A 17,904-nucleotide genomic window follows, 5' to 3' on the forward strand; every position below is an offset into this window, starting at 1 on the left:
ATTAACTAGCGTATGCAGAAGCGTGGAAAAAGCAGCCCACGGTGAGTTATTATGTACCTCCGTTGCCACAGTCCCACTTGGGGGCAAGGAGCCCCCAGAACCAGAGCCCACAGCTGCTATATTCTCCTCATATGAATCTGTGGCTTCAGCAACACCTGCAGTGTGTTCCGCCCCAGAACAGTTACCTTCAGAAGCAGACATGATATAACTTGCAGTATCAGGTAACACAGTACAATTGGCAGCAGCACAATACCTCTTACCCAAACCCCTGCGCAGTGTAGTCAGCACTAGCAGAGATATAGGAGAGATATGGTGACTAAAATCACAGAGAAAAAATAAGATTTTACTCACCGGTAAATCTATTTCTCGTAGTCCGTAGTGGATGCTGGGTACTCCGTAAGGACCATGGGGAATAGACAGGCTCCGCAGGAGACTGGGCACTCTTTAAAGAAAGATTAGGTACTACATCTGGTGTGCACTGGCTCCTCCCTCTATGCCCCTCCTCCAGACCTCAGTTAGGGAAACTGTGCCCGGAAGAGCTGACATTACTAGGAAAGGATTTGGAATCCAGGGTAAGACTCATACCAGCCACACCAATCACACCGTACAACTCGTGATAACTATACCCAGTTAACAGTATGAACAACAACTGAGCCTCATTAAACAGATGGCTCAGAACAAAAAACCCTATAGTTAAGCAATAACTATATACAAGTATTGCAGAAGTCCGCACTTGGGGGGGTCATTCCGAGTTGTTCGCTCGCAAGCTGCTTTTAGCAGCTTTGCACACGCTAAGCCGCCGCCTACTGGGAGTGAATCTTAGCTTCTTAAAATTGCGAACGAAAGATTCGCAATGTTGCGATAAGACATCTCTGTGCAGTTTCTGAGTAACTCGAAACTTACTCGGCATCTGCGATCAGTTCAGTGCTTGTCGTTCCTGGTTTGACGTCACAAACACACCCAGCGTTCGCCCAGACACTCCTCCGTTTCTCCAGCCACTCCCGCGTTTTTCCCAGAAACTGTAGCGTTTTTTCACACACTCCAATAAAACGGCCAGTTTCCGCCCAGAAACACCCACTTCCTGTCAATCACAGTACGATCACCAGAACGAAGAAAAAACCGCGAGTAAAATTCCTAACTGCATAGCAAATTTACTTGGCGCAGTCGCAGTGCGAACATTGCGCATGCGCACTAAGCGGAAAATCGCTGCGATGCGAAGAAATTTACCGAGCGAACAACTCGGAATGACCCCCTTGGGTCGGGCTCCCAGCATCCACTACGGCCTACGAGAAATAGATTTACCGGTGAGTAAAATCTTATTTTCTCTGACGTCCTAGTGGATGCTGGGTACTCCGTAAGGACCATGGGGATTATACCAAAGCTCCCAAACGGGCGGGAGAGTGCGGATGACTCTGCATCACCGAATGAGCAAACTCAAGGTCCTCCTCAGCCAGGGTATCAAACTTGTAGAATTTTGCAAACTTGTTTGATCCCGACCAGGTAGCAGCTCGGCAAAAGTTGTAAAGCCGAGACCCCTGGGGCAGCCGCCCAAGAAGAGCCCACCTTCCTCGTGGAATGGGCTTTGACTGATTTAGGATGCAGCAGTCCAGCCGCAGAATGTGCAAGTTGAATCGTGCTACAGATCCAGCGAGCAATAGTCTGCTTAGAAGCAGGAGCACCCAGCTTGTTGGGTGCATGCAGGATAAACAGCGAGTCAGTTTTTCTGACTCTAGTTGTCCTGGAAACATAGATTTTCAGGGCCCGGACTACATCCAGCAACTTGGAAGCCTCCAAGTCCCGAGTAGCCGCAGGCACCACAATAGGTTGGTTCAAATGAAACGCTGATACCACCTTAGGGAGAAATTGGGGACGAGTCCTCAATTCTGCCCTGTCCATATGGAAGATCAGATAGGGGCTTTTACATGACAAAGCCGCCAATTCTGACACACGCCTAGCCGAAGCCAAGGCCAAAAGCATGACCACTTTCCACGTGAGATATTTCAACTCCACGGTCTGAAGTGGCTCAAACCAATGTGATTTTAGGAAATCCAACACAAAGTTGAGATCCCAAGGTGCCACTGGAGGCACAAAAGGGGGCTGAATATGCAGCACTCCCTTAACAAACGTCTGAACTTCAGGCAGTGAAGCCAGTTCTTTTTGAAAGAAAATAGACCGGGCCGAAATCTGGACTTTAATGGATCCCAATTTTAGGCCCATAGTCACTCCTGACTGTAGGAAGTGCAGAAATCGACCCAGCTGAAATTCCTCTGTTGGGGCCTTCATAGCCTCACACCAAACAACATATTTTCGCCATATGCGGTGATAATGTTTTGCTGTCACATCCTTCCTAGCTTTTATCAGCGTAGGAATTACTTCAACCGGAATGCCCTTTTCCATCAGGATCCGGCGTTCAACCGCCATGCCGTCAAACGCAGCCGCGGTAAGTCTTGGAACAGACAGGGCCCCTGCTGTAGCAGGTCCTGTCGGAGCGGCAGAGGCCAAGGGTCCTCTGAGATCATTTCTTGTAGTTCCGGGTACCAAGTCCTTCTTGGCCAATCCGGAACGATGAGTATAGTTCTTACTCCTCTCATTCTTATTATCCTCAGTACCTTTGGTATGAGAGGAAGAGGAGGGAACACATAAACCGACTGGTACACCCACGGTGTCACTAGAGCGTCCACAGCTATCGCCTGAGGGTACCTTGACCTGGCGCAATATCTTTTTAGCTTTTTGTTGAGGCGGGACGCCATCATGTCCACCTGTGGCCTTTCCCAACGATTTACAATCAGCTGGAAGACTTCTGGATGAAGTCCCCACTGTCCCGGGTGGAGGTCGTGCCTGCTGAGGAAGTCTGCTTCCCAGTTGTCCACTCCCGGAATGAACACTGCTGACAGTGCTATCGGAGAATCCTTGTGGCTTCTGCCATCGCCATCCTGCTTCTTATGCCGCCCTGTCGGTTTACATGGGCGACCGCCGTGATGTTGTCTGACTGAATCAGCACCGGCTGGTTTTGAAGCAGGGGTTTTGCTTGACTTAGGGCATTGTAAATGGCCCTTAGTTCCAGAATATTTATGTGTAGGGAAGCCTCCTGACTCGACCATTGTCCTTGGAAGTTTCTTCCCTGAGTGACTGCCCCCCAACCTCGGAGGCTTGCATCCGTGGTCACCAGGACCCAGTCCTGTATGCCGAATCTGCGGCTTTCTAGCAGATGAGCACTCTGCAGCCACCACAGCAGAGACACCCTGGCCCTCGGGGACAGGGTGATTAACCGATGCATCTGGAGATGCGATCCGGACCACTTGTCCAACAGATCCCACTGGAAGATCCTTGCATGGAATCTGCCGAAGGGACTTGCTTCGTAAGAAGCTACCATCTTTCCCAGGACTCGCGTGCAGTGATGCACCAACACCTGCTTTGGTTTCAGGAGGTCCCTGACCAGAGATGATAATTCCTGGACCTTCTCCTCCGGAAGAAATATCTTCTTCTGTTCTGTGTCCAGAATCATGCCCAAGAACAGCAGACGCGTCGCAGGAATCAGCTGCGACTTTGGGATATTCAGAATCCAGCCGTGCTGATGCAGCACTTCCTGAGATAGTGCCACGCCGACTAGCAACTGTTCTTTGGACCTCGCCTTTATAAGGAGATCGTCCAAGTACGGAATAATCATGACTCCCTTCTTTCGGAGGAGCATCATCATTTCGGCCATTACCTTGGTAAATACCCACGGTGCCGTGGACAGACCAGACGGCAACGTCTGGAATTGGTAATGACAGTCCTGTACCACAACCTTGAGGTACTTTGAACTTGAACTTTTTTATATAAATGTTCAAGGATTTTAAATTTAAAATGGGTCTCACCGAACTGTCTGGTTTCGGTACCACAACATTGTGGAATAGTAACCCCGTCCCTGTTGAAGGAGGGGTACCTTGATTATCACCTGCTGAAGATACAGCTTGTGAATTGCCGCCAGTACTACCTCCCTTTCTCTGAGGGCAGCAGGCAAGGCTGATTTGAGGTAACGGCGAAGGGGAGTCGCCTCGAACTCCAGCTTGTATCCCTGTGATACTACTTGCAGAACCCAGGGATCCATCTGTGAGCGAGCCCACTGGTCGCTGAAGTTCCGGAGACGCGCCCCCACCGCACCTGGCTCAGCCTGTGGAGCCCAGCGTCATGCGGTGGACTTAGAGGAAGATTTTTGATCCTGGGAACTGGCTGTCTGGTGCAGCCTTTTTCCTTCTTCCCTTGCCTCTGGCAGAAAGGAAGCGCCTTGTACCCGCTTGCTTTTCTGAGGCCGAAAGGACTGTACCTGATAATACGGTGCTTTCTTAGGCTGTGAGGGAACCTGAGGTAAAAATTTTGACTTCCCAGCTGTTGCTGTGGATACGAGGTCCGAGAGACCATCCCCAAACAATTCCTCACCCTTATAAGGCAGAATCTCCATGTGCCTTTTAGAATCAGCATCACCTGTCCACTGCCGGGTCCATAATACCCTCCTGGCAGAAATGGACATTGCATTAATTCTGGATGCCAGCCGGCAAATATCCCTCTGTGCATCCCTCATATATAAGACGACGTCTTTAATATGCTCTATGGTTAGCAAAATAGTATCCCTGTCGAGGGTAACAATATTATCTGACAGGGTACCAGACCACGCTGTAGCAGCACTACACCTCCATGCTGAGGCAATTGCAGGTCTCAGTATAGTACCTGAGTGTGTATATACAGACTTCAGGATTTCCTCCTGCTTTCTATCAGCAGGCTCCTTCAAGGTGGCCGTATCCTGAGACGGCAGTGCCACCTTTTTTGACAAGCGTGTGAGCGCCTTATCCACCCTAGGGGATATCTCCCAACGTGACCTATCCTCTGGCGGGAAAGGGTACGCCATCAGTAACTTTTTAGAAATTACCAGTTTCTTATCGGGGGAAACCCACGCTTCTTCACACACTTCATTCAATTCATCTGATGGGGGAACAAAACACTGGCTGCTTTTTCTCCCCAAACATAAAACCCCCTTTTAGTGGTACTTCGGTTAATGTCAGAAATGTGTAACACATTTTTCATTGCCGAAATCATGCAACGGATGCCCCTAGTGGATTGTGTACATGTCTCAACTTCGTCGACACTGGAGTCAGACTCCGTGTCGACATCTGTGTCTGCCATCTGAGGTAGCGGGCGTTTTTGAGCCCCTGATGGCCTTTGAGACGCCTGGGCAGGCGCGGGCTGAGAAGCCGGCTGTCCCATGGCTGTTACGTCATCCAGCCTTTTATGTAAGGAGTTGACACTGTCGGTTAATACCTTCCACATATCCACCCACTCTGGTGTCGGCCCCGCAGGGGGTGACATCACATTTATCGGCACCTGCTCCGCCTCCACATAAGCCTCCTCATCAAACAAGTCGACACAGCCGTACCGACACACCGCACACACACAGGGAATGCTCTGACTGAGGACAGGACCCCACAAAGTCCTTTGGGGAGACAGAGAGAGAGTATGCCAGCACACACCACAGCGCTATTTAATCAGGGATTTACACTAATAGAAAGTGATTTATCCCTATAGCTGCTTTTTATATACAGTTTGCGCCTAAATTTAGTGCCCCCCCTCTCTTTTTAACCCTTTGAGCCTGGAAACTGCAGGGGAGAGCCTGGGGAGCTGTCTTCCAGCTGCACTGTGAAGAGAAAATGGCGTTAGTGTGCTGAGGGAGATAGCCCCGCCCCTTTTTCGGCGGACTTCTCCCGCTCTTATAATTGTATTATGGCAGGGGATTTTTACACATATATAGCTTATTTGGCTATATTATGTGTTGTTTGCCAAAGTTAAGGTACTCTAATTGCAGCCCAGGGCGCCCCCCCCCCCCCCCCAGCGCCCCGCACCCATCAGTGACCGGAGTATGTGGTGTGCATAGGGAGCAATGGCGCACAGCTGCAGTGCTGTGCGCTACCTTAATGAAGACCGAAGTCTTCAGCCGCCGATTTCCAGGACGTTCTTCTTGCTTCTGGCTCTGTAAGGGGGACGGCGGCGCGGCTCCGGGACCAGACTACCGAGGCTGGGCCTGTGTTCGATCCCTCTGGAGCTAATGGTGTCCAGTAGCCTAAGAAGCCCAAGCTAGCTGCAAGCAGGTAGGTTCGCTTCTTCTCCCCTTAGTCCCTCGTAGCAGTGAGTCTGTTGCCAGCAGATCTCACTGAAAATAAAAAACCTAACAAATACTTTCTTTTCTAGGAGCTCAGGAGAGCCCCTAGTGTGCAACCAGCTCGGGCCGGGCACAGATTCTAACTGAGGTCTGGAGGAGGGGCATAGAGGGAGGAGCCAGTGCACACCAGATAGTACCTAATCTTTCTTTTAGAGTGCCCAGTCTCCTGCGGAGCCAGCTATTCCCCATGGTCCTTACGGTGTTCCCAGCATCCACTAGGACGTCAGAGAAAACTTTGTTATTGATGGAAAAGCAATCCTTCTCTTTGAATCTGAACCAAACATAAGCTTACCACCGAAAGGAAGAGTTTACTAAACCTTCTTGGATTCTGTGTCTGCCGGGCAGTAGCATAAACAAAGGGTCTGATAACAGCTACCACAGAAGATGATAACCCGGCTAACAGATGTCCCGAATCAATAGCTGCCTCAACAAAGTATGAAGCTGGCTAATATGCCCCAAAGTTAGTAACTCAGCATGAAGACTACTTATTCTCAATTCTCCAGCTAAACAACTATAAATAATACAAGGAAAACATTTTTATTCTTAGGTTTTTATGATCATTTTTTAATGTATAACTGGATCAGAAGGTTCTGGTGCTCATCTGCAACCTGAAATTCTTGGACAATGAGGCAACTTACCTGTACCAATTTCTTTTTACTTTTCTTCTTATGGACATGCTGTACAGACTCCACTGCTCCATTTCCAAGAAGCTTGTGTTTCTGAAACTTGATTTTTAGTCCTTCCTCCTGCAAGAGCAAACAAATCTGATGTGGTCAAAAAACATATACAATTGCAGAACAATAATTAATATGGTTACTGCATAAGAATGTAAGCTCTCACGAGCAGGGCCCTCTTCCCTCATGTGCTTATCCTTTCTTACTTTAATAATCTTCAACTGCATCAACTCCAGCAGTCTTCTGCCACCTGATACTTATTCCAGTGTCATCTGCTGATGTAACTATGTTTATTTACCCTGTACTTGTTCTATACTGTCATCAACTGTATGTAAGTTGCTGTTTTCCTGTTTGATTATTCATGTACTCTGTTATTGGGCGCTGCGGAACCCTTGTGGCGCCATATAAATAAAGGATAATAATAATAATAATAATAATAATAATAATAATAATAATAAGGGAATTTGGAAGGGGAAGGGGGGGGGGGGGAGAGTATATGAAAGCATTTGTGATGGCATGGTTTGCAGCTTCAGGAACGAACGGTTACATTATTTGATGAATATCAGAATGAAGAACAAGCAAAAGATGAGACCGGCAAAAGAGAGCCACATACTTACACTTTTGATTTGGACCGTAAATTCCTTTGGGTCAGGAGGGGGACGTATCTGTGTGAAGGGGGCGGGACTCTGTTCCTCTGGAGACATGCTATCAGGACTGTCACTTAGTGGGTCAGATATTCTACGTGGTGAAGACCATTTTCCAGTCAATACTGCATTGCAAACTTGCTCAAGACGACAAATTAGAACCCGATCCTGTAAACAAGAATTTTAGGTTTCCACTAGTTTGTCACTATACTATCACCAAATGTAACCAATACTTAGTCTATAAATCACCTTTGGCCAATCTGCACTATGTGGATTCTCCAAAGCTGTTTGAGCACTGTCCTCTGTGTTGAGGTCAGCAGGGGATGCTGTGAGAGACAAGCGGCTTTCCTCATCAAACAAACGAGAGTGCGGAAGACCTGCTAAGAAAATACAGTCACAGATGTCTACAGACTGGAAAACCAATATCTTAATATTCCTGAATTTGATAGAGCAACAAATCTCATCTAGCATAAGCTTTATTTAAATGAAATGTATTGTATGCAGTTTATAACAGGTCACAGAACTTGGAAATACAGCACCATAATGAGCCATATCCAAAGACAGAACCACCTTTATTTCCTTAAAACTTGCACAATGACTTCTAACAAATTTAAAAGGCAAAGCAGAACATTGTCATCTTGTTTAAACTGAAGCACAACCGCAAAACAAAAGTTCTGACATGGCTTATTACTATATTATTATATAAACTTTAAATGTAATATTATATTTCTGGATTGTACTTTGCACATTTCATATATGTTGGGAGTAGAGTTGAAACAAGTATATCTTCCTATCTGTTAAGAGATATGTCAATCTTACGGTGAAACTAATTTGTGTAATTAACATGAATATTCACTTGCATAATTATTTTAAAATTTGCAATATGGATAGGGAAAAAGACTATTCAGGCAAAAAATAAATACTTTTCTCCTAAATACTCACCGTTTAGTTTGCCCACTCTACTCTCATTGCTTTCATCTGATGAGTCTTCTAAATTAGATGAAGAGGAGGATGAGGAGCAGGAAGATCGGCGTGGAGCTGGAGAGGAGCTGACGGATGACGAGAGTGAAAGAATATGAGGGGGCTGATGTTCTGTAGAAGCCAGAGATGGGACAGTAGTAGGAGTGGATGGCCGAGAGAGATTACATATGCCCCTGGATTGGAGGTAGCTGAGCCGGCAGCTCAGAAACGAATATGAAGGATCTGGCATAAGTGTAAGATCTGTGCGACTGAGCCCATATCGTGCTGCTCCTTCAAGTAGCTCTTTATCATGACGGACACTTTCCCACCATTCCGGTAATTCTGAGTCCGGCCGACACATGGACAAACGTGCAGGAAGCAAGGGGTGACACAGGACTTGCTCGCGCACCTTACGAAGGAGGTCAAGGCGGAACAGAGCTCGTGAAGCTCGTTCCTCCGAGATAGGATCAATGAAAAGAGATGGGTCTGGGGGCTCTAGAGAAAATATAAAAAAGCCAAAATGGTTACCTATTACATAACCAGTAGTTATTTCATTTAAACAAACTGGATGCAAAAAATAATTATAGCAACTGGGGACACTCTCTGTGGCTTATAAGTACCAATGTTACTCACCATCCCCTGCTGCTGGTGGCAAACGACATACTTGTCGACACATAGCCACAAAGCCATGGAAATATTTGAGTAATGACTCATCTGTTTTCTTGTCCAGCCTTGCTAAACTGCGGAATCGCTGCCATTCATAATGCTGAGTGTCAGGGTCATACTCAACCCCAAAGCTGGATAGTACGCGGAAAAAGTCACAAGCCTCGCGTCGTGTCCATCTATTAGAGATGTAAAACCAAAAATAAGATTTTACTCACCGGTAAATCTATTTCTCGTAGTCCGTAGTGGATGCTGGGAACTCCGTAAGGACCATGGGGAATAGACGGGCTCCGCAGGAGACTGGGCACTCTAAAAGAAAGATTAGGTACTATCTGGTGTGCACTGGCTCCTCCCTCTATGCCCCTCCTCCAGACCTCAGTTAGGATACTGTGCCCGGAAGAGCTGACACAATAAGGAAGGATTTTGAATCCCGGGTAAGACTCATACCAGCCACACCAATCACACCGTATAACTCGTGATACTATACCCAGTTAACAGTATGAATAATAACTGAGCATCTCAACAGATGGCTCAACAATAACCCTTTAGTTAGGCAATAACTATATACAAGTATTGCAGACAATCCGCACTTGGGATGGGCGCCCAGCATCCACTACGGACTACGAGAAATAGATTTACCGGTGAGTAAAATCTTATTTTCTCTGACGTCCTAGTGGATGCTGGGAACTCCGTAAGGACCATGGGGATTATACCAAAGCTCCCAAACGGGCGGGAGAGTGCGGATGACTCTGCAGCACCGAATGAGAGAACTCAAGGTCCTCCTCAGCCAGGGTATCAAATTTGTAGAATTTAGCAAATGTGTTTGCCCCTGACCAAGTTGCAGCTCGGCAAAGTTGTAAAGCCGAGACCCCTCGGGCAGCCGCCCAAGAAGAGCCCACTTTCCTCGTGGAATGGGCTTTTACTGATTTAGGATGCGGCAATCCAGCCGCAGAATGCGCCAGCTGAATTGTGCTACAAATCCAGCGAGCAATAGTCTGCTTAGAAGCAGGAGCACCTAGTTTGTTGGGTGCATACAGGATAAAAAGCGAGTCAGTTTTCCTGACTCCAGCCGTCCTGGAAACATAAATTTTCAAGGCCCTGACTACGTCCAGTAACTTGGAATCTTCCAAGTCCCTAGTAGCCGCAGGCACTACAATAGGTTGGTTCAAGTGAAAAGCTGATACCACCTTAGGGAGAAACTGGGGACGAGTCCTCAATTCTGCCCTATCCATATGGAAAATCAGATAAGGGCGTTTACATGACAAAGCCGCCAATTCTGACACACGCCTGGCCGAAGCCAAGGCCAATAACATGACCACTTTCCACGTGAGATATTTCAGATCCACAGTTTTAAGTGGCTCAAACCAATGTGATTTCAGGAAACTCAACACCACGTTGAGATCCCAAGGTACCACAGGAGGCACAAAAGGGGGCTGAATATGTAGCACTCCCTTTACAAATGTCCGAACTTCAGGCATTGAAGCCAGTTCTTTCTGGAAGAAAATCGACAGAGCCGAAATCTGGACCTTAATGGAACCCAATTTTAGGCCCATAGTCACTCCCGACTGTAGGAAGTGCAGAAAACGACCCAGCTGAAATTCCTCTGTGGGGGCCTTCCTGGCCTCACACCACGCAACATATTTTCGCCAAATACGGTGATAATGGTTTGCGGTTACTTCTTTCCTGGCTTTTATCAGCGTAGGAATGACTTCCTCCGGAATGCCCTTTTCCTTTAGGATCCGGAATTCAACCGCCATGCCGTCAAACGCAGCCGCGGTAAGTCTTGGAACAGACAGGGCCCCTGCTGTAGCAGATCCTGTCTGAGCGGTAGAGGCCATGGGTCCTCTGATATCATTTCTTGAAGTTCTGGGTACCAAGCTCTTCTTGGCCAATCCGGAACCACGAGTATCGTTCTTACTCCTCGCCTTCTTATTATTCTCAGTACCTTTGGTATGAGAGGCAGAGGAGGTAACACATAAACCGACTGATACACCCACGGTGTCACTAGAGCGTCCACAGCTATCGCCTGAGGGTCCCTTGACCGGGCACAATATCTCTTTAGCTTTTTGTTGAGGCGGGACGCCATCATGTCCACCTGTGGCCTTTCCCAACGGTTTACCAACAGTTTGAAGACTTCTGGATGAAGTCCCCACTCTCCCGGGTGTAGGTCGTGTCTGCTGAGGAAGTCTGCTTCCCAGTTGTCCACTCCCGGAATGAACACTGCTGACAGTGCTACGACGTGATTTTCCGCCCATCGGAGAATCCTTGTGGCTTCTGCCATCGCCATCCTGCTTCTTGTGCCGCCCTGTCGGTTTACATGGGCGACTGCCGTGATGTTGTCTGATTGGATCAGTACCGACTGGTTTTGAAGCAGGGGCCTTGCCTGACTTAGGGCATTGTAAATGGCCCTCAGTTCCAGAATATTTATGTGTAGGGACGACTCCTGACTTGACCAAAGTCCTTGGAAATTTCTTCCCTGTGTGACTGCCCCCCAGCCTCGAAGGCTGGCATCCGTGGTCACCAGGACCCAGTCCTGTATGCCGAATCTGCGGCCCTCTAGAAGATGAGCACTCTGCAGCCACCACAGCAGAGACACCCTGGTCCTTGGAGACAGGGTTATCAGCCGATGCATCTGAAGATGCGATCCCGACCACTTGTCCAAGAGGTCCCACTGGAAGGTTCTTGCATGGAACCTGCCGAATGGAATTGCTTCGTATGAAGCCACCATTTTTCCCAGGACTCGTGTGCAGTGATGCACCGATACCTGTTTTGGTTTCAGGAGGTCTCTGACTAGAGATGACAGCTCCTTGGCTTTCTCCTGCGGGAGAAACACTTTTTTCTGTTCTGTGTCCAGAATTATCCCCAGGAACAGTAGGCGTGTGGAAGGAACCAGCTGTGACTTTGGAATGTTTAGAATCCATCCGTGCTGTTGTAGCACTTCCGAAGATAGTGCTACTCCGACCAACAACTGCTCCTTGGACCTCGCCTTTATAAGGAGATCGTCCAAGTACGGGATAATTAAAACTCCCTTTTTTCGAAGGAGTATCATCATTTCTGCCATTACCTTGGTAAACACCCTCGGTGCCGTGGACAGTCCAAACGGCAGTGTCTGGAATTGGTAATGGCAATCCTGTACCACAAATCTGAGGTACTCCTGGTGAGGATGGTAAATGGGGACATGCAGGTAAGCATCCTTGATGTCCAGGGATACCATGTAATCCCCCTCGTCCAGGCTTGCAATAACCGCCCTGAGCGATTCCATCTTGAACTTGAATTTTTTTATGTATGTGTTCAAGGATTTCAAATTTAAAATGGGTCTCACCGAACCGTCCGGTTTCGGTACCACAAACAGTGTGGAATAGTAACCCCGTCCTTGTTGAAGTAGGGGCACCTTGACTATCACCTGCTGGGAATACAGCTTGTGAATTGCCTCTAGCACAGCCTCCCTGCCCGAGGGAGTTGTCGGCAAGGCAGATTTGAGGAAACGGCGGGGGGGAGACGCCTCGAATTCCAGCTTGTACCCTTGAGATACTACTTAGAGGATCCAGGGATCCACCTGTGAGCGAGCCCACTGATCGCTGAAATTTTTGAGGCGGCCCCCCACCGTACCTGGCTCCGCCTGTGGAGCCCCACCGTCATGCGGCGGACTTGGAAGAAGCGGGGGAGGACTTTTGTTCCTGGGAACCTGCTGTTTGTTGCAGCTTTTTTCCCCTACCTCTGCCTCTAGACAGAAAGGACCCGCCTTTTCCCCGCCTGTTTTTCTGGGGTCGAAAGGACTGTACCTGATAATAAGACGCTTTCTTAGGCTGTGAGGGGACATGGGGCAAAAATGCTGACTTCCCAGCTGTTGCTGTGGAAACTAGGTCTGAGAGACCATCCCCGAATAACTCCTCACCCTTATAAGGCAAAACTTCCATGTGCCTTTTCGAATCTGCATCCCCTGTCCACTGCCGAGTCCATAAGCCTCTCCTAGCAGAAATGGACAATGCACTTATTCTAGATGCCAGCCGGCAGATCTCCCTCTGTGCATCTCTCATGTATAAGACTGAGTCTTTTATATGCTCTACGGTTAGCAATACAGTGTCCCTGTCTAGGGTGTCAATATTTTCCGACAGGGAATCTGACCATGCAGCAGCAGCACTGCACATCCCTGCTGAAGCAATAGCTGGTCTCAGTATAATGCCTGAGTGTGTATATACACAGACTTCAGGATCGCCTCCTGCTTTCTATCAGCAGGCTCCTTTAGGGCGGCCGTATCCGGAGACGGTAGTGCCACCTTTTTTGACAAACATGTGAGCGCTTTATCCACCCTAGGGGGTGTTTCCCAACGTGACCTATCCTCTGGCGAGAAAGGGAACGCCATTAGTAACTTTTTAGAAATTACCTATTTTTTTTATCTGGGAAAGCCCACGCTTCTTCACACACTTCATTTAATTCTTCAGATGGGGGAAAAACTATTGGTAGTTTTTTCTCCCCAAACATAATACCCTTTTTTGAGGTACCTGGGTTTATATCAGAAATGTGTAATACCTCTTTCATTGCCTCAATCATGCAACGAATGGCCCTAGTGGACATTAAATTAGACTCTTCGTCGTCGACACTGGTATCAGTATCCGTGTCGACATCTGTGTCTGCCATCTGAGGTAGTGGGCGCTTTAGAGCCCCTGATGGCCTTTGAGTCGTCTGGGCAGGCACGAGCGGAGAAGCCGGCTGTCCCGCATTTGGCATGTCGTCAAATTTTTTATGTAAGGAGTCGACACTTGCACGTAATACCTTCCATAAGTCCATCCACTCAGGTGTCTGCCCCGCAGGGGGTGACATCACATTTATAGGCATCTGCTCTGCCTCCACATAAGCCTCCTCATCAAGCATGTCGACACAGTCGTACCGACACACCGCACACACACAGGGAATGCTCTTAACAGGAGACAGGACCCCACAAAAGCCCTTTGGGGAGACAGAGAGAGAGTATGCCAGCACACACCAGAGCGCTATATAATGCAGGGACTAACTGAATTATGTCCCCTTATAGCTGCTATAAGTTATACTGCGCCTAAATTTAGTGCCCCCCCTCTCTTGTTTACCCTTTCTGTAGTGCAGACTGCAGGGGAGAGCCAGGTAGCTTCCTTCCAGCGGAGCCGTGAGGGAGAAATGGCGCCAGTGTGCTGAGGAAGATAGCTCCGCCCCTTTTTCGGCTGACTTTTCTCCCGCTTTTTTATGGATTCTGGCAGGGGTAATTATCACATATATAGCCTCTGGGGCTATATATTGTGATTATTTTGCCAGCCAAGGTGTTTATATTGCTGCTCAAGGCGCCCCCCCCCCAGCGCCCTGCACCCATCAGTGACCGGAGTGTGAGGTGTACAGAGGAGCAATGGCGCACAGCTGCAGTGCTGTGCGCTACCTTGGTGAAGACTGAAGTCTTCTGCCGCCGATTTTCCGGACCATCTTCATGCTTCTGGCTCTGTAAGGGGGACGGCGGCGCGGCTCCGGGAACGAACACCAAGGACGGGTCCTGCGGTCGATCCCTCTGGAGCTAATGGTGTCCAGTAGCCTAAGAAGCCCAAGCTAGCTGCAAGCAGGTAGGTTCGCTTCTTCTCCCCTTAGTCCCTCGTTGCAGTGAGCCTGTTGCCAGCAGGTCTCACTGTAAAATAAAAAACCTAAAATATACTTTCTTTCTAGGAGCTCAGGAGAGCCCCTAGTGTGCATCCAGCTCGGCCGGGCACAGAAATCTAACTGAGGTCTGGAGGAGGGGCACAGAGGGAGGAGCCAGTGCACACCAGATAGTACCTAATCTTTCTTTTAGAGTGCCCAGTCTCCTGCGGAGCCCGTCCATTCCCCATGGTCCTTACGGAGTTCCCAGCATCCACTAGGATGTCAGAGAAAGAACTGTAACAAACCAAAATGGAACCATGCATAATGTTTAATAATACAGAACTAGCCCTAGTGTTCAATGTTCTGTCATTCACAGAAAAAGAGGATTTTGGTACTTACCGATAAATCCATTTCTCTGAATCCTCTAGGGGACACTGGAGTCCTATACAGTAGGGGGTGTGAAGCTTGCAACCGGAGGTGTGGCACAATCTAAAATTAGCATTGTCTGCACAGCCGGTTCCTCCCCCTTCACATCCCTTCTCCCTCAGTTTGGAAAATTTGACTGACAGAATAGCACATACTATAGCACATGGCGAGGAACCGAACCGTACAACATAGCAAACAGCATCCAAGAAACTCTTAACCGAAAAACTTACGCTGTTTGTACAAATCATTTGAACACAGCAGGTTGACAGCACCGAGGCGGGCGTCCAGTGTCCCCTAGAGGATTCAGAGAAATGGATTTATCGGTAAGTACCAAAATCCTCTTTTCTCTTTCATCCACTAGGGGACACTGGAGTCCTATACAGTAGGGGACGTCCCAAAGTTATCCCCCAAGGGAGGGAGTGCTGTCGGTGGCCTGCAAAACTAAACGTCCGAACTTAGAGTCTCCGGACGCAAAGGTATCAAACTTGTAAAATTGTGCGAGCGTGTGGGCTGAAGACAACGTCGCCGCTCCGCAGAGTTGAGCAGTGGAAGCACCTCTGCCCACCGCCCACGAGGCATCCATCAATCGGGTGGTAGGAACACCAGTCTGAACTCGAACCTGTTTTCCACAGGAAATATAAGCTTGCCGAATGGCAAGTCCAATTCACCGCTGAGGTGCTGGCCAACCCTTCTTAGGCCCAGTATGAAAAACAAATGAATGGACTGACCTTCCGAAGGATGACGGAACCTGTACGTATACCTGTAAAGCTCGGACAACATCCAAGGACACGTCCCCATCTGCAAGACCCCGGAAGGATGGGACCACAATGGGCTGGTTTACGTGAAACCCCGAAACAACCTTAGGCAGGGGTTCTGCTCCTGTACGGAGTTCTGACCTATCCTCCTGAAAAGTTCAAACGGGGCTCTTATACTAAGGCACGCAACAACAAAAAAAAACCCTGGCCGAAGCCAAGGCAAGCAAAAACGTGACCTACCAAGAAATATATTTCAAGACTGGTTTTGCTAGCGGTTCAAAAGTAGGTTATGTCAAAATCTCCAACACCATATGTAAGTCCCATGGTGTAGTAAGAGAAAGAAAAGGGGCTGCTATCCGCAGAACCCCCTGTAAAAAGGTTTGACTTCTGCAAGGATGCTTATCGCTGTTAAAATTGGACGGAGAGAACCGAAATTATAACTGCAGAGAGCCCAGCCTCAGTCCTAAATCGAGCCCGGCCTGAAGGAAGAGTAGAAGTCTGAATGAGTAGAAGTCTGAATAAGTGGAAGTGCTTCGAATTCCACCCACGTTCTGGACACCAAGCCATGTACCTCTTCCAAATCCTGTAGCAGTACATGGCTGTGACCGGCTACCCAGCGGCAATCACCATAGGAATGTACGATCGTGGTATACTTCTGTTCCTTAAAATCCGGGTTTCAATAGCCTTGGCGGGAACCACAGCCTGTTTCTGGGAGTTGGAACAGTCCCTGAGATAGCAGGTCCCCTCTCAAGTGGAGACCTTCAAGGATCTTCCGTTAGTAAACCACGCAGGTTTGAGTACTAACTCCTGCGGGACCAATCCGGTGCGATTAGAAGCACCGACACTCACTCTCGTGTCAACCTTTTTTTTTTTTTTTTTTTTTACTCAGAGCCCTGAGTATGAGTTGGAAAGGTGAAAAAAAAAACAAAAATGGAAACCTTTTTCTAACACCAAGAAATGTTAATGCGTCCACTCCTTCAGCTGCTGGTCACTTGTCTTGGACATCTATCTGGGCAGCTGATGGTATTGTCGAGACGCCATTGGGTCGACCTGAGGTAGGCCCCATCTCGCCACCAAGTTGAAATTGCGTGGATGGAGGTACCATTCCCATGGATGCATGACCTGGCGACTGAAATAATCCGCACCCCAGTTCTCCACCCCTGGAATGAACCCTGCCGAGAGGATGACGTTTCGCCTTTCTGCCCACAACAAAATCTTTTGTGGCTTCCTTTAACACCATCCCGCTTCTCCCTGACTGATTATGTCTGCCGTCGTCGTGTCATTGTCCGACTGCATCTTTATGTGTTGACCCATAACTGGGCCTTTGGCTAAGAAAAAGGGCCCTTTAAACTGCTCCGAGTTCGAGAATGTGTAAGGGTAGGCTGCTTTCCAGTAGCATCCATCTGTTCTGAAACTAATGCTCCTCCCAGACGGCACCCCAACCTCTGAGACTGGTGTCTGTTGCAGGATCCCTTAAATTCCAAATGCCGAATCTCTAGCCTGCTGCGAGATTCCTGCGCAACACCCACCAAATTAAGGAGGTGCGTATGCCTGGTGGAAGTCGGATTCTTTGTGTAGAAGCCAGTGTGACCTTGCTCCCTGAGCAATGAGGTTCATCAGTAATGGTCGGGAATGAAATCTGCCTTACTGGGGATTTTCGAAAGATATCACCAACTTCCCGAGAAATTCCACACAGAGGTGTATAGAAACCTTTTGTGACCTTAGTACCTGAGCCACTAATCTCTGTAGGTCCAGGACCTTGTTCCTTGGTAGGAATCCTTTCAATAGTACCGTGTCCAAGATGAGACCGAGGAACTGAATCCGTTGAATTGGCATGAGGTTGGATCTCTGGAAATTCACAATCCTCCCATGTGAAATGAGAATGGATGAGACGTTTGAACATTCCTGACCAACTGGTCCCGAGAGGATGCCTTGATTAGCAGGTCGCCTAGATAAGGACTAATCGTGACTCTCAACAGTCCCGATTCTGCAACCAT

General features: G+C 48.3%; 1 protein-coding gene across 5 annotated transcripts in view; it reads right to left on the reverse strand.

Moving 5' to 3' along the window:
* The window catches only part of CHD8 (chromodomain helicase DNA binding protein 8), a 371,271-nt gene that overhangs the window by 57,257 nt on the left and 296,110 nt on the right, over positions 1–17,904 (reverse strand). For 4 of the 5 annotated variants that reach the window (XM_063913512.1, XM_063913511.1, XM_063913513.1 and 1 more), the window contains exons 31-35: positions 9,102–9,310; positions 8,451–8,963; positions 7,758–7,888; positions 7,482–7,676; positions 6,829–6,936 (exon numbers count right to left, since the gene is read on the reverse strand). In XM_063913512.1, coding sequence (XP_063769582.1) covers positions 6,829–6,936; positions 7,482–7,676; positions 7,758–7,888; positions 8,451–8,963; positions 9,102–9,310 — 1,156 coding nt within the window. The remainder of the gene's footprint in view (positions 1–6,828; positions 6,937–7,481; positions 7,677–7,757; positions 7,889–8,450; positions 8,964–9,101; positions 9,311–17,904) is intronic. The other variant, XM_063913515.1, reaches the window with a different exon arrangement.

The sequence above is a fragment of the Pseudophryne corroboree genome, chromosome 1 (genome assembly GCF_028390025.1).
Source record: "Pseudophryne corroboree isolate aPseCor3 chromosome 1, aPseCor3.hap2, whole genome shotgun sequence".
Taxonomy (NCBI): domain Eukaryota; kingdom Metazoa; phylum Chordata; class Amphibia; order Anura; family Myobatrachidae; genus Pseudophryne; species Pseudophryne corroboree.